Consider the following 16,083-nt stretch of genomic DNA (forward strand, 5'->3'; position numbering starts at 1 on the left):
TAATGTTCATATGATCCACACGCTCATTCTGACAGACTGTAATACACTACAGGAAGCATAGGGGGCGCTCTATAATGCTCTATAATGTTCATATGATCCACACGCTCATTCTGACAGACTGTAATACACTACAGGAAGCGTAGGGGGCACTCTATAATGCTCTATAATGTTCATATGATCCACACGCTCATTCTGACAGACTGTAATACACTACAGGAAGAGTAGGGGGCGCTTTATAATGTTCATATGATCCACACGCTCATTCTGACAGACTGTAATACACTACAGGAAGCATAGGGGGCGCTCTATAATGCTCTGTAATGTTCGTGTGATCCACACGCTCATTCGTTCCAGTTACTCCTGCACTCTTACTGTGACCTTTGACCCAGTGGATGCTATATAGAGACCGGGGCCCATATGCAGCACAACAGGTGCGGCCTATTAACACCACTAATTCCTCAGTCTCCGCCGCTGCTAGCCTCGCGCAGATCCCCGACATTTGCTGCACTGTATGCGGAGTGTTCAGCATGGAGGCTGTCTGGAGAAACGCTTTATGGGGTGTGTGTGTGTGTGTGTGTGTGTGTGTGTGTGTGTGTTTTAGTGCAGCTCATTAGGGCGACTTTACGGTTTTTGCCGACTGAATGGCTGCAGTGTGTCGGTGAAGAGCGAGGAATCTGTGCTCTCACTGCATTTCTTTATTTTCTCTCCCTCTCTCCGTCTGTCCGTAGCTCTCGCGCTCTCTCGCGTATGCCCTTTCTCACACTTCCAGCCTCTCTCTCGCTCCGTCTCTCACACTCCGCCTTTTGTGTCCGTCTTGCTTCGCTCATCGCCGCTCTCTGCAGTAGCTCGCTCTTAATAGGGCGATTGTGCGCGAGAGTGCAGGGAGACAGTGAAAGCAGGAGAGAGTGTGTGAGCGAGCTCGCGAGCCTGTGGAAACTCTGACGTGAGCGGGGAGAGTGTGTCTCGACAGCACTGCTTAGTCCAGGAAACTCCCTTAGAACAACAAGGCATGGCCGCTTTCCAGAGAGTTCCTTTGGAGCCGAGGCATGGCTCTGTCTTCACACACACACTAGTGCACACTCGCCACACACTCGCGCACACACTCCTAATGTTCTAATTTCTTGCACATGCACCCTATATTCCTAACTCTCTGTCTCTCTATCTGTCTCTCTCTCTTCCGCTCTCTCACATTCTCAACGCTGCTTTGCCTTCGCTTGGTGCTTTCACAACTGCTTACATTAGAAGACAATAAAAAATCAGACGCACAGCAGGACCCGCCGCCCCGGCGCGGAACCGCTCAAGCCAGCCGCTGACCGCTTCTCAGGGTTACTAATGCTGACGGGCTCTCCTGCCCACACGGATGGATAGATCGATGGACTGATAGTTGGACAGATGGACGAATAGTTGGACGTGTTGATGGATGAATGCACAGATAGTTGGAGGATGGATAGTTGGACGCATAAGTGGATGGATGGATGGATGGATGGATAGTGGAATGCATGGATGGACAGATATTTGGAGGGATGGGTGGATAGATATTGGGCAGAAAGGTGGGGGATGGATAATTTAACGGATAGATGGAGGATGGGTGGATAGTTGAACAGAAGGATGGCTGGGTGGATGTATGGATAGTTGAACGGGTGGATGGATAGTTAAACAGAAGGATGGGTGGGTGGATGGATGGATAGTTGAACGGGTGGATGGATAGTTAAACAGAAGGATGGGTGGGTGGATGGATGGATAGTTGAACAGGTGGATGGTTAGTTAAACAGAAGGATGGGTGGGTGCATGGATGGATAGTTGAACAGAAGGATGGCTGGGTGGATGGATAGTTGAAAGGGTGGATGGATAGTTGAACAGAAGGATGGGTGGATGAATGTATGGATAGTTGAACGGGTGGATGGATAGTTGAACAGAAGGATGGGTGGATGAATGTATGGATAGTTGAACGGGTGGATGGATAGTTGAACAGAAAGAAGGGTGGGTGGATGTATGGATAGTTGAACGGGTGGATGGATAGTTGAACAGAAAGAAGGGTGGGTGGATGTATGGATAGTTGAACGGGTGGATGGATAGTTGAACAGAAGGATGGGTGGATGAATGTATGGATAGTTGAACGGATAGATGGAGGATGGGTGGATAGTTGAACAGAAGGATGGGTGGGTGGATGTATGGATAGTTGAACGGGTGGATGGATAGTTAAACAGAAGGATGGGTGGGTGGATGGATGGATAGTTGAACGGGTGGATGGATAGTTAAACAGAAGGATGGGTGGGTGGATGGATGGATAGTTGAACAGGTGGATGGTTAGTTAAACAGAAGGATGGGTGGGTGCATGGATGGATAGTTGAACAGAAGGATGGCTGGGTGGATGGATAGTTGAAAGGGTGGATGGATAGTTGAACAGAAGGATGGGTGGATGAATGTATGGATAGTTGAACGGGTGGATGGATAGTTGAACAGAAGGATGGGTGGATGAATGTATGGATAGTTGAACGGGTGGATGGATAGTTGAACAGAAAGAAGGGTGGGTGGATGTATGGATAGTTGAACGGGTGGATGGATAGTTAAACAGAAGGATGGCTGGGTGGATGGATGGATAGTTGAATGGATGGACTGAGAGATGGGTGGAGTTCTGGGTGGATGGATATTTGATCAGGTTTCCACCCCTGTAGGTTTAGCAGAGGAGCTGGTAGCACCGGCGGTGGCGGTTTGTTGGTGTAGTTGTGGGGCAGTGGAAGAGGCTGCGGCGCTGTGGGAAGCCCTAATCTGCGAGGGCAGCAGCGCTACGGGCTCCATTACATCGTTTCATGCAGGCTAAAGCTCCCAGCATCACGCAGCTGTTTCGGCTAAATCCCAGCCTCTTTTAGTAACGTTGTTTCTGGGGACGGAGCACCAAGCGCGGCCCTCTGCCAAAACCAAGCGAGCGAGTCTATTAGAAATGACTGAGCAGCTGATTTGGGCATGCAGTTAGCACCATGCTAAATGGTGGGGTATAAGCTTTCGTTGCTAGCCGTAATCTCCAAAGAAGGGAAACTACCCTTCTGGAAGCGTACTGGAAGAACAGCTTGTCTCTTATGGTTAGCTTGTAGCCTAGCATAGTCACCAGCCTTCCTACCATGCTTCGCTTTTCCCTCGGCTTAGCTGTAGCATCAGACGTTGCTGTGCTCTCTGGGCCTGGCTGGTCATCACAGCCCTGTCTGACCGTCCTACGTGGAAGCATGAGGGTTAGCAATTGTGCTGGTGAAGAAGCTTCAGCGCAGTTTTAAGCTGCCCAGGTTTTTAATCGCTTGCAGATCGCAGGAGGTTTTTTTAACGTAACGGGGTGGATAATGCGGCCTGTTGTTTCGCCGGGCCGGACGGTCCCCCTGCCTGCGCACCTTTGTGCCGGAGGACAATGGGGAATGTAGGCCGTTAGCGTTAGCGGCGGTGTAGCGTTTCTACCCAGGTGTCCGGTGGCCGGGAGAATGTGGGTCATTTGAAGTGGCGGCTCTGAGGCGTGTTGTTTAGCCGTAAATGAGGCCGTCTCATTGTGTCCGGCTGAAAGGAGCGGAGAATAAAGAGAAGCGCCTGAGGGAGCGAGCGAAGCGCTCGAGTACAGCTACAGCTTTATACACATCCTCCATTATCCTCACTGTTCTCACACACACACACACTCTGCAAACCTGCTGTTCCTTCTCAAGCACTCACACAGACTCTCACACACTTCATGAACTGGCTATTCTCTCACACACACACACACACACACACTCTCTCTCTCCACCTCGGTCAGCTCTGTCAGACGTAGCTGCGATCTCGAGGCCGGGTCCGCACAGCCGTGTGCATCGAGAGAGGCTAGTTGTGCTCAGTGGTCATTAAAAGGGAAAGGCAGCCCAGGATGACCATGAACAGCAATGCTGAAAGGTCAAAGTTCACACTGGTTTCAGCTCTGGACTGTACTTTAACCCATGTGTCTACCCAGCGGCGGGTCAGATACCGCCTAATAAAGTCTTCTCACGCTCTGAGGAGAGCGCCTGGCGACTTATGAGTGCAGTTAGTGCCGTGCTAAGTGCTGTGGTAGGCCGTAGAAGCTCCTGTAGGACTTGTTAGCGACTTTAGCCGTGTAGCTCCAGCGCAAGTTCAGACGCCGGGCGCGTCGTAGCTGATGGACTACGTGCCGTCTGAACAGTAGGCCCGTGTGAAGCCTTCTGAAGGCCGATCCCCGCAAACGACTCTGATGGAGCGGCCAAGGGCCCCAATCCATATCAGTACTGTGTGTGTGTGTGTGTGTGTGTGTGTGTGACCATAGTAACCTGGAGCCCTGTTTTGCCCGGCTACAGGAGTGTCTCTGCTAATTTGCTTTGCTCTGCAGCTGCTCTCATCAGATGGTTTGAATTAAAGGGCAGATTGCTCACATGAGGTCCACTAAGAGAAGAGCTGACCGCTCCTCTGCTCTCCCCGTGCGCCTTCGCTCGTCTGAACAGACAAAGACCTGTGTGTGTGTGTGTGTGTGTGAGGGAAGGTGTGTTGATGAATCACTGAATCATGAAGCATCAGTACTTCTGCATATTTTCGCTGATGTCTGTCTGTCTGTCTGTCTGTGTCCCAGTGCGAAAACTAAAGACTGCCTGTCTGTCTTTGCTTCCTGTCAAGCTATGTAACTTTTGGACTGTCCATCTGTCTGTCTAGCTGTATATCTGAATTGCTGTCTAGCCATTTGTCTGTCTAGCTGTCTGTCTATGTAAATTTCAGACTGTCCGTCCCTCTGTCTGTCTATCTGTCTACATTTCCATACTTCTGGCTTGCTGTATATCAGTGTTTCTGTCTAGTCATCTGTCTGGCTTGCTGTCTGTCTGTCTATATTTCTGTCTGACTGTCTGTGTAGCCGTCCGTTCGTCTAAGCTATCTATCTAAAATTTGATCTAGCTGTCTGTCCGTCAGTCTAGCCGTCCACCTGTTTATAGCTTTGTCTGTCTAGCTGTGTATATTTGTGTAGTTGTCTGTCCATCTATATTTATACACCATATGTCCAAATGTATACGGACACCCCTTCTAACTGACTAATAGGAGTCTCTGGAGCGGATAAACGCTCCTCCAACAAAAGCCGGACAAGATCTTTATTTATTTCGATTTTTGAAGAAGCAATGATTGAGCAGGTGTCCCAATACTTTTGTCCCTATAGTGTATGTAGTGTCTGCCTACCCGTCAGCCTGTTTGTTTCTAGCTGTGTCTCTTGTCTGTTGGCCGTTGGGGCAGTGATTCCTGGCCGATGTGTCCTGGCTGGCGAGCGCTGGATGTTGTTGGCTTCATGGCGTCGGTGCGTTTGGCGTGTCCGGACACTTTCTCCAGTCGTGATCAGGCTGGTTCGCAGAGCTTGTGAAAGTACCTGAGCGTCCCGCTCCCCCCCCCCCCCTGTTCTGATCTGGCAAAAAAAAAAAACATTCAGAGCTATGTGCGATCTGGAGCTGCTCAGACTGCTCTTACTTTTGCTGGTGTCAGCTGGGTGTAGACCCGGCCCGCACGGAGCTCACCGCACCAATCGGAGGAGCTGACTTGCATTGATTGCGTCTCTCTTTCTCTCTTGTATCTCTCCAGGTTCCTCTCCTCGTGCTGCTGCTGCTGAGCGTGGTCAGCAGTGGAACGGTGGAGCGTCACTGGCACGGAGAACCCCACCAGAACCGGACGGCCCGGCAGCAAGCGTGCCTGGAGAACCAGCAGTACCCGCACATGGGCCTCTGCTGCAGGAACTGCGAGGCTGGTGAGTTCTGGAGAAACTCCTTCTGACCTTCATCGCAGTCGGGAGATGCTAGGCTAATGTTGCTAACATACACTGGACTTGGACTGTCCCCAGTCTCGTCTCCATAAATACATTCGTTTATTGTTTATTTACAAGCATTTCAGCAACACAGGGATGCCCCACACTGTCCTGCAGCTCCAAACCACACCGATTTGACTGGAATGAAGATCTGGACGCGTTGAGAGAATCTTTCCTGACGTATGTTTTACAGAGATGAGATCGGTGGAGGTCCAGGTCCAGTGTTTGTTAGCCACGTTAGCCGAACTGTGCCTCGAACAGCGCCTCGAGCTAAAGAAACAGACGTCAGATAGCAGTAAACATATCTTGGCTGATTGGCTGGATCTGAAGTCAGTAACCAATCATGTTCACGTTGAGACAGTCCGGGTCAAGTCCGATCACCCTTTTCTGTAACATATGTAATCTCCTCTGTGTCCAATAAAAAAACCTGTATCTCCAAAATGTTTTTAATTAATTGAATGGAAGTTGATGTAAAATAAGAGTTCATTCCAAGTAGTTTAGAGCATTTCTACTGGTCCATTCATCCCGAATTAGAGTTCAAACCATGGAGAATTAAAAAAAAAAAAAAAAACACAAAAAAGACAAAAATGGAGATACATGGTTTTCATTGGACAGCAAGGATATATATATAATTTATACTTTTTATAATGTTCATTCTCCTCCACACTTCTTGTCATTTTAAAGCATAATAATTCAGTGTTTTAATAAAACTAATATTAATAAAATTATATTACTGAATTATTATTAAAATATTACTTTTTTAAAATAAAACTTTTTATAAATTTAAAAATAATGATTTATGTCACTTCTTAAGAATTGTAATATCATTGCAAACTGTTACTGCTACCAGTAATACCTGTCATATGCAAAAAGTTTAGGCACCCCTGGTCTCACGTTTGTTTTTATTTATATATATATATATATATATATATATAAATAATAAATTGTGCTCTGAAGTGCAGGACAGTGCTTATTTGTTTATTTATTTATTTATTGTTTTGCTTGGCTAAAAGGTCCCCAAACTCTTGCATAAACATTTGAGAGATTCGAACCCAGTTCATTGTGTCTCGGCTCTTTTCAAGATGCTTCAAATGACCTCCCAAACCCCCCCCCCTCCTTACCTCCACCTCCTCCCAGAGTGCTGATGAACTCTGAATAAAGAGCTGATCTGGACGAGACGACACCCAGGCAGCCTTTTTTTCCCCCCTCCGTCGTAGCGAGGTCTCGGGGAGCTATTTTAGACGTGAATAGAGAGAGAGAGAGGCTGAATGAGCGAGGAGAGACAAAGCAGCAGTAACTGGAGACCTGCGTTCAGTGCTTTCAGAGCACCGAGGGTCACGCCGAGCCACCGCACATTGTTCCGGGGCGCAGAGAAATGCCATTAATAGAACACACGAGGCCCGTCCACGCCTGCTGTAGATCAGCGCTCTTCAGCTCTGTCTGCGCTGTGTAGCTAACGGTTAACTCGGGTCCAGTGTGTGAGAGGTGTGTGTTGTTTCTGCAGGGACCTACGTGAAGGAGAAGTGCAGCGTGGATCAGGAGAAAGGCACCTGCGCGCCGTGTGAGCCCGGCACCTACGCCGAGCATCCGACCGGCATGGAGCAGTGCCTGCAGTGCAGCCAGTGCCACATGGGTAATGGAGTTTTTCCATCCGTCCTCCCAAACCTCATACACTGCATTGACATACGGTGCTACCAGGTGCTCCTTCACAGCCTCGTATACAATCAAAGGCTACGGGAGGTGCATCATGGGTAATGCGTTTTTTTTCCAGTGGTCTTCTCAAACTTCATCCAGTCAGATATCAGGAATGATGACTCATGGTGGACGTGCAGTAAATCTTCATTGGTATGAATAGGGCTTTATGTACTGTGTAATCAGATGTTACCGGTGGTGAATCATGGGTAATATAGTGTTTTTTCTGTCCAGCGTGACTCATGGCTGTGTGTACATTGTTGTCAGAGGTTGGAGGTGGTGCATCATGGGTAATATTGTTTTGCATTGGTATTTGTTTACTTTATAATTAGTTGTCCAAAATCTTTTTTAATTATTATTATTATTATTGGTTGTCCATTGTTGTCTCCTATTCAATCAGTCTTGCTGTTAAAAGAGGTTACAGGCAATGCTTCATGGGTAATGTAGTTTTTACGTTTTTTTAAGCCCTCTGTACTGAATAATCAGTAGTGTCACAGATGGTGACGCATGGGCAGTGTAGTTTTCCCATTGGTGTTTGCGTACCTTATAATCAGAGGTTACAAATGCTGCATCGTGGGTAATGTAGTTCTTTATTAGTGTTCCTTGTGGGTTTTTCACTTTTCATTGGTTGTCCAAAACCTTATATATATATATATATATATATATATATATATATATATATATATATATATATATATATATATATATAATTAAATGTTAATGGTGGTGCATCATGGGTAATGTCATTTTTATTTTTTTTTATTTTTTATTATTGGTCGTCCAAAGTCTCCTATTCAATTAGTCTCGAGGTTACAGGCGGCTCCTTATGGGTAATGTAGGTTTTTTTTTTTTTTTTTTTTTATTGGTCGACCAAAGTCTCCTGGGTCTCTTCTGCTGGAAAACTATTCCATTATTTCGGAATCGGAGACATTAAACTGTCCCAGCTTTCTGTCCCCGTCTCTCTCTCTCTCTCTCTCTCTCTCTCTCTCTTATCAGTGAGCTACAGTTCTGTGGAATGTCTTAAACGTCGATACAGTAGGAGATGAGTAACGGCGCTCGGCAGGCTCTGAAAGCGGTGATGTAAGCGTCAGTGGAGCCAGTTGTTCATATTTGAATTACTAACGCATTCCCTCGTCGAGGTTTAAGGGTTTTTTTAATTTTCCCACTTTAAAGCAGTTCTGGATCCGTTATAATATAATCGTTTCTAACAGTGAAGATACTGCGGGCTCTTCCACAGCAGCTCTCGCTCTCTGGCTGACTCTCTGATTGTTATGAAGAGGTCGTGTTTATTATGAGAGCATCCTGTGTTTGGTGGCCTGCATGTGAATCTCCCTGCTTTTCCCTCCGGATTGCGTGTTCGAGGCCCGACTCGGCCGTAAACAGCGAGCGCTCTTATAAACACGCCACACAGCCCGTCAGCTCAGAGCAGCGCTTCTCCCATAGGAGCGCCGTAGGATTCCCATGGAAGCCGGAGTGAAAGGACAGGGAAGAAATGAATAAGCGAATGGGCCTGAGTTTAGAGTTTCCTCTGGTGGAGGCCTCGCTCATGGGAATCCGATCAGCTAGGGTTACGCGGTCAGGGTGTGGCTATCTCCTGTGCTCTTTTTGTGGCCTTTTGTGTGTGTGTGTGTGAGTGAGGGAGTGTGTGAGTGTGTGTGGATGTGAGAGAGTGAGTGTCTGAAAAGGTTGCAGGGTGAGTTGTGTGGGATTATTTTCTCCCACCTCATAATGAAGGTGGTTGCTGATTCATTGAGGTGTGTGTGTGTGTGTGTGTGTGTGTGTGTGTGTGTGTGTGTGTGTGTGGATCAGGACAATGCAAACTGACGTGTCATTGCTGCTTCTGAGCTGATTTAGCCTTGAAATTGTGGCCTCACTCTCTCTGTGTGTCTCTCTCCCTCTCTCTCTCTCTCGCCCTCCCCCCACCTCCACAGACCAGATAACGACGCGGGAGTGTACGAGCAGCACGAACACTCAGTGCGAGTGCAAGCCCGGTTTCTTCTGCGTGCCGGACGAGCCCTGCGAGGTGTGCAAGAAATGCACCAGGTGAGCTTCAGAGTCCAGGAGGAGGGAGGGGGGGTTGTTACGTACAGGCATTTCCATCCATCACCTAGAATCAACAGACCATTTTAATGGTACTGTCCCTTTAAGACACATGTATGTGAAGTAGCTCAGTTCTGATTGGCTGCCTATTATAGCACTTCACTCACTAAGCATGCCAGGGTGAGACCATGTATACTATATATTTTCTTTGCCATATGTGAGATATGGGCACTTCAAAGGGATACTTCCTTTACCCACTAATCCCCGAGGCTAAGGTTGCTAACTAACACTAGAAGTCCGTGGTCACCCCAATCCTTCACGTTCATGTGCGTTAGGGTCCAGTACGGCAAGATCGGCAAATGATCAGAACTTCGTTGAGAAGTTTTACACAGCCTTTTACACAGCAGGTGTTGTGCCGTAATCTGGCCCACTGCCGAATCAGACTTCCCTTCGCATATAATTGCAGAACGCTAGCGATTGATGCCAGTGAAAGTGTGATGGTGATGGTAGTCTTGGGTCTATATGTGACGGGGGGTCGGAAATTAGCACAGCACCTGTTGTCTAAAGCGGCTTCCCCCAGTTTGGACCACCCTAATAAAGACCTGGACGCGATTTGGGTGACTCTGGACATTGCGTTAGCCTTGTAGCTCCAGCGCTAAACCGAGGAAGCTAAATCTTGGACGTCGGATCGTTCCTGGGCTAGGATGTTCCCCGGCCGTTCTCCAGTGTCCGCTCCAACAATGAGGCTCAGCTGCTTTTGTGACTCCTTGCTGTTGTCAAGGGCGTGACCATTGTCTGCTTTGCTTGGCAGGTGCAAAGCGGACGAAATGGAGGAGCGCAAGTGCACACCCACCTCCAACACCAAGTGCAAGAAACGCCCTACCTCCCCCAACGACCCCACGGACATGCCCACCGTGACGCCCGCGCCACAGAGCAGCGAAGGGGTTATCGCAGGTACCGTCCAGCGCTTCCTGAAGTACAAGCACCCACATGCATGCACGTCTTCCACCCCCACCCCCCCAAATCGTCCTGAGATGAGCTTCCACTGACGGAAGATTCTCTCTCGTTTGTGTTTCGTTGACAGGCGTGTCTTTGCTCATCATCCTCCTCATCCTCATCGCCGTGGTTCTGGGGTTGTGTTACAAGCGGAGGAAGCTTCCTTGTGCAAGACGAGGTAAATTTAACACCTCCATTGAACTGTGAGCTGATCTGAAACTTCTGCACCAAAATTCCTGCACTTTTGGGATGCGCTTTATGTTGGGGGGAGATTTATTCAGCGGACGAATTTGATTGGCTACTCAATACTTCATAGTGCACACTGTAAATACTACAGAATTCCTAGTAGATACTGAAGAACCCCTCGTTTACTCCCATAGACACCAAATGTGTGCTTGCTCTATATTGAATTCTTGATGGATTCTGAATAGTTCAGAGTAAATACTGTACTGAGTAATTAATACTGGATACTGGGTAATTCAAAAATACAACGATGGCTCTAAATAATTCATGGTAAATAACTAGTCATTTACAGTAGCTACTAAATAACGTATAGCTGACACTAGAGCTGGCCAATATGACACGATTTTATCGTATCGTGATAAATGTTTGTTATCGTCTTATTTAATTCAATAGAGTGAAGCATATTTAATATTTTATATGTTATATACACAGATATATACACAGAACTCAGCATGGGAGAGTATTTGGATAGCGGTTTTTAAAAATGTTGCGCTGTTGGTGCTTTTTTCTCTACATGACGAAATATTGTGATAAATATCGTACAGTAAAAATGTCTTTAAATATCGTTAAAAATAACTAATTTATCCGTATCGCCCAGCTTTAGTTGACACCAAATGTATGGTAGTTCCAAATACTGAATAATTATTAGTGTATACTGCATCTATATTTTTCAGATATTGATTAATTTTGAGAAATTTCAAGTTGACACCAAATGTATGGGGGTTATAAATAATTTGTAGTAGATACTGAGTATTTCACATACTGGTGGATAATAAATATATTACTGAGTATGCTAAATATATATATAATATTAGATACTGAATAATGTGACATTTGTGTTGAATGAACGGTAGTTTTGAATAATTGACAGATGATTCTGAATAAATCTTTAGTAAACACTGAAGCTTTTAGGGGATTCTGCTCATTTAACTGCAGTGTTTTGGTGGATAATGAGGTTTACTGTTCTCTCTCTGTCTCTCTCAGCGAGCCCTGTAGCTCAGAACGACGAGGTGAAGATTCCTATAGTAAGTCACTCCAGTCGCTTCCATACACAAAGCATAACAAGCCGAGCCGTGATCGCCAGACTGAGAGCTGGCCTTAAACCACGAACACGCTTTCTCTGATTCACATAAACTGTCGCTCTGGTCACTCAGGACGGACTGTCCGCCCCCTCTGTGGAGGAGAAGGAGAACAGCCACAACGCTGGGTTGGAGGAGGCGGAGGAGCCCCGGCCGGAGTCCCGCCCCCTGCTGCAGGAAACCCAGGGACTGAGCAGCAAAAGCATACCGGTGGAGGATGAGGACCGGGGACTGGGGGACAGCCTGCCCAACACCACCAGCTCCTCCCAGACCAGTCTGTCTGCGCTGCCCATAACGACGCCCTCTATGGGCGAATCTCCGCGCGACAGCCCCCGTACACAGAGGCCGACGTGCAACGGGGAAAAAGAAGCCGAGGCGTGGGCAAGGGTGAGTAAGGGCTCTGGCTTTCAGGCAAAAGTTTGGGTACATTTGTTCACATCACATCAGAACATAAATACAGTAAGCTTCTCATGCTGAGGTCTTGAGCGCTAGTCTGAAGAACAGAGCTCGGTTCTACATTTGTCCTGGACGCCCCCAAGCAAAGTGTGGGTTTGGGTGTGTTGGATTCCATCACCAGCTCACCTGATTTACCAGATCATGACTATAAATAAAACTGGTTCAGTTCACGCCTTTCCTTCCACTCCTCCTGAAATCCTGAGCCATCAGGATCAGACGTGTTGGATGAGGGTGGAGCTGAACCTCAGGACTGTTTCCAGAAGCGGGGTTGGGCAGGGTTCTGCTTCAGATTAGCTTGGGTTAAATATCTGTTATATATATGTATATATATACATGTCCCAACTTGATCTATTGTTTTGAAAGACTCTCAACGCCGAGCGGTCGCTATTGATGAGTCATGGTGAAGTCAGCAGTCTCTTTCTGCACTCTGGGATGATCGCTAATGCTGTGCTTCTTTCACAGGATGATGGCCCTCCCCGAAAGCTCATCCCTCTACTAGGTGAGAAACCTTACTCTTATGAACTGTTATGAGTCCCATTCGAGGTCCTTTTGACCCTTTTGCTTTGTATATCAGATCTGTGGAGCTTTCTAGCAATTTTAGATGCTGTCCAGATAGCCAGATAAAAGCCTGCTGCCTAGATATTCGGCCATTCTAAGACGCTCTCTTGCTTCCCCCAGGTGAGGAGACGTCCCTGAGCAAGAGCTTTGACCTGTTCGACTCTCTGGACGTACGCATGCACAACAAGTTCTTCCGCAGCATCGGCCTGAGCGACAACGCCATCAAGCTGGCCGAGTCGCAGAACGCCGGGGACAAAGTCTACGAGCTGCTGCGTATCTGGATGCAGCGGGAGGGCCTCCGCGCCAACATCAACGACCTGCTGCAGGCCCTGCTGGAGCTGGACCAGCGCTACTCGGCCGAGCAGATCTCCTCCAAGGCTGTGGAGCGGGGCTACTACAAATACGAGTGAAGACGTTCAGACCGAATGGCATTCTTTACGAAGTCGTAAAAAACAAAAAAACAAATGGATGAAAAAAAGTGGATTTGAAAGCGGGGGGAGGAGGAGAAGAAGGAGGACTTTTAGTTTAGCTCCATCCATCCATCCAACCATCCCTCCCGCCCTCCCTCCCTCCCTCAAAGGCCATCGGCCAGACGTGGACTGACGTTCCGAGGTCGAGGCCCGACGCTGGGCTCCATGTCGCGACCACAAGCGGCTTTTAAAGCCAACACTGGACTCGGCGAACGCCGGCGCCGGCTAACGAGGCGACTTCGGTCGCTCTCTAAACCCGGAGGGGCTTTGCCTCAAGCAATGCACTGCCCACAGGCATTTTGTGACTTGTTGTGACTACATGTTGACTTTGTTCAGTGCACATTTTCTAGCTTAAACTACAGGTAGTTGAAAACCCCTGGACTACACTACAGGCCAAGATTTCGAGTCATCAAAGTTCTTCTGTTGATAGTTGAGGTTGACTTTGGCAAAATCGTGGAAAGAACGGGGCGGGGAAACCTCCAGAACGTCAGAGATGGCTGGCTTGAGTCAGTGCCGTAAGCTTAAGCGAACAAATTCGTTAGAAATCGCTTGGAAGCGAGTTCACATCGTTAAAATGTTAAAACGGTGACAGTCTGACTTTCACCCTTTCACCAGTAATACATACTGTATTTGTTAAGGAAATATCGAGTGGCAGGGCCTTCAGTATCTGCCCTTTCCTTATTTATATAGAGACACGTGACGTATTTATTGGCGTGACAAAACTGCGTCTAATTATTTATACCTGTTAACAGTGTCCGATTGTTTGGTTAAGCCTGCCTTGTGCTGGGAGGCACCCTGACTAAGAGTGAGAGCAGCACGGCATGGCCTTTCACTCGTTTCACTTGTTTCGAGATGCCAAAGCCACGTTCCTCTAGAGGTCTTTTATTTTCTTAGCAGACGCCTTGGAGCTATTGCTGACGTCGGACGAGCACAATTTGTACATCCCGGTTAACACAAACACACAGCTGATTTTCACCGCCTGCATTACTTTTGTTCACCGCTGAGGATTTCCTGATCCTGATCTCAGGAGGCCCTCGCTGTCTCCCGCTTACCGCTACCGGATGGATGTGCCGCCGTGCACTGGTACGTTCATGTATGTTCCGTCGTACAGACTTCAGGTTCTCGTGGAAAGATGAAGGACTGTTCCGTTCCTCTCACAAAAATGAGTTATGCTTTCGTTCTTGGCCCGAGTTGTACATAGTCATTTCCTCAAGCCCTGTTATTGGACTTATAGATTTATTGTATTTATAGAAACCCTCATCGAACAGAATGAAGTATAGGCAACGCTTGAGAACTGAAGGAACGGATCCGTGCTAATTTATAGAGTTCTATCCAAATAGTTACAGCCCCCTTTGGCTCATTTTGCGTATCAGTCAAAAGGTTTGGACGCACCTGCTCATAGAAGAGGATCTCTTTTTTCACATCAGCATTATTAACCTTCCTAACCTTCAAATAGGGCAGTTTAGACACAGCCTAGCAATAACCTGATTGGCTCCAGCACACATGGTATTTCTGAACGTTAACTGGGGGGGGGGGGGATTGTTAAGCCTGGTGGGCACAATCTTTGTTGTTTTTATTTATTTATTTTACTTAGCTTGGCTTACTTTAGGTTTCTTAGTTGTAACAGTGTGACACTACCTCCACCATGTTTAAGCTGTACCTTTAGCCTGACTAGCTCTCACTGCAGAGTTGCTGATCCGCTTCAGATGATGCTCTATTTTAGCCACCAAATGTTGTAGGAGTGAATTCTGGGACTTCTACAGACAACCCAGTTCTCAAACACACTCATGAGATAAGATCCGTTTTTACATGTTAAGCACGAGCCTTAATGGTTCTGTAAATCGCTTTCAGTGAGGTGGCTCCAAACGTTTGACTGGTATTGCAAATGAACTCTCGACTACAGGACGACTATAGCTATAGGACCGTAGTCGTCTTGGCTGTATGACTTGATCCTCATAGCTGTATTTTTAGTTGCGAGGCAGATCCTGGATCAGTCGTAGGTTTTTATAAGTGCATGTTTTTTTGGAATATGCCTTAGTAAAGAAATCCAGACCAGCAGGAAATGGCTCTTGGAGCATCGCTGTAATCAGCGTCTATTTGAATACAGTGCAGGCACTGCCACCTAGTGACCAAGAGTGAAACTTTCTAGAGGAGACTCCTGCATCAATTTCAAGGGACCTGTTTCTTTTTCTTGTTCTTCTGTCCTCTCATTTCTACTGATTCTCCTTTCCTGCCTTGATGCAGCTTCATGATTAGGGTTTAGCTTTAGTTTAAGGTAAGCTCCACTTTTAGTAGTTCTTCTACCAGTAAAGCCGCCCCAGATCAGATCAGCTTTTAACATCTTCGTGTCCCCCTGTGCACTAGCTCATCCACCTTTTAGCTCCGTGTTTAGAAATCCCCCACCCGCCCCTAGACAGTTTATTGCGCAATAATAAATTTATGATGTTTGCTGTTGCAAATACATTTGTAGATTTCAATTTTTGAATAAAAGTTTCATACTACGTGTTTGTGAACGTTTGGTGTTCTTTCACTCACCTGTGAAAAGTCCTGTAGGTGTCCTGTAGCATCCATCTCCAAGACGTCCCAGCAGATTCCTTAAGGTCCAGTAAGTTGGAGCGATGGAGCCACCGTGGATGCTACTCTTTGTGCCTACAAAGTACACAAGAGCACTGAACCTGCATCTCGGAGCAATGGAAGAAGGTGGCCTGGTCTGGTGGGTCCTGTTTTCCTGTCCATCATGTCCTCCTGCTGTCCA

General features: G+C 47.2%; 1 protein-coding gene across 1 annotated transcript in view; it reads left to right on the forward strand.

Annotated features, from left to right (window-relative positions):
* Positions 1 to 15,829, forward strand: part of tnfrsfa (tumor necrosis factor receptor superfamily, member a) — a 39,946-nt gene extending 24,117 nt beyond the window's left edge. Inside the window, exons 2-10 of the mRNA XM_072662263.1 lie at positions 5,575 to 5,737; positions 7,299 to 7,427; positions 9,418 to 9,529; positions 10,338 to 10,480; positions 10,611 to 10,700; positions 11,750 to 11,790; positions 11,920 to 12,231; positions 12,763 to 12,799; positions 12,979 to 15,829. Of these exons, the coding sequence (XP_072518364.1) occupies positions 5,575 to 5,737; positions 7,299 to 7,427; positions 9,418 to 9,529; positions 10,338 to 10,480; positions 10,611 to 10,700; positions 11,750 to 11,790; positions 11,920 to 12,231; positions 12,763 to 12,799; positions 12,979 to 13,268 (1,317 nt within the window). The 3' untranslated portion in view covers positions 13,269 to 15,829. The remainder of the gene's footprint in view (positions 1 to 5,574; positions 5,738 to 7,298; positions 7,428 to 9,417; positions 9,530 to 10,337; positions 10,481 to 10,610; positions 10,701 to 11,749; positions 11,791 to 11,919; positions 12,232 to 12,762; positions 12,800 to 12,978) is intronic.
* The last annotated feature ends 254 nt before the right edge of the window (positions 15,830 to 16,083 follow it).

Source organism: Salminus brasiliensis, chromosome 18 (genome assembly GCF_030463535.1).
Source record: "Salminus brasiliensis chromosome 18, fSalBra1.hap2, whole genome shotgun sequence".
Lineage (NCBI taxonomy): Eukaryota > Metazoa > Chordata > Actinopteri > Characiformes > Bryconidae > Salminus > Salminus brasiliensis.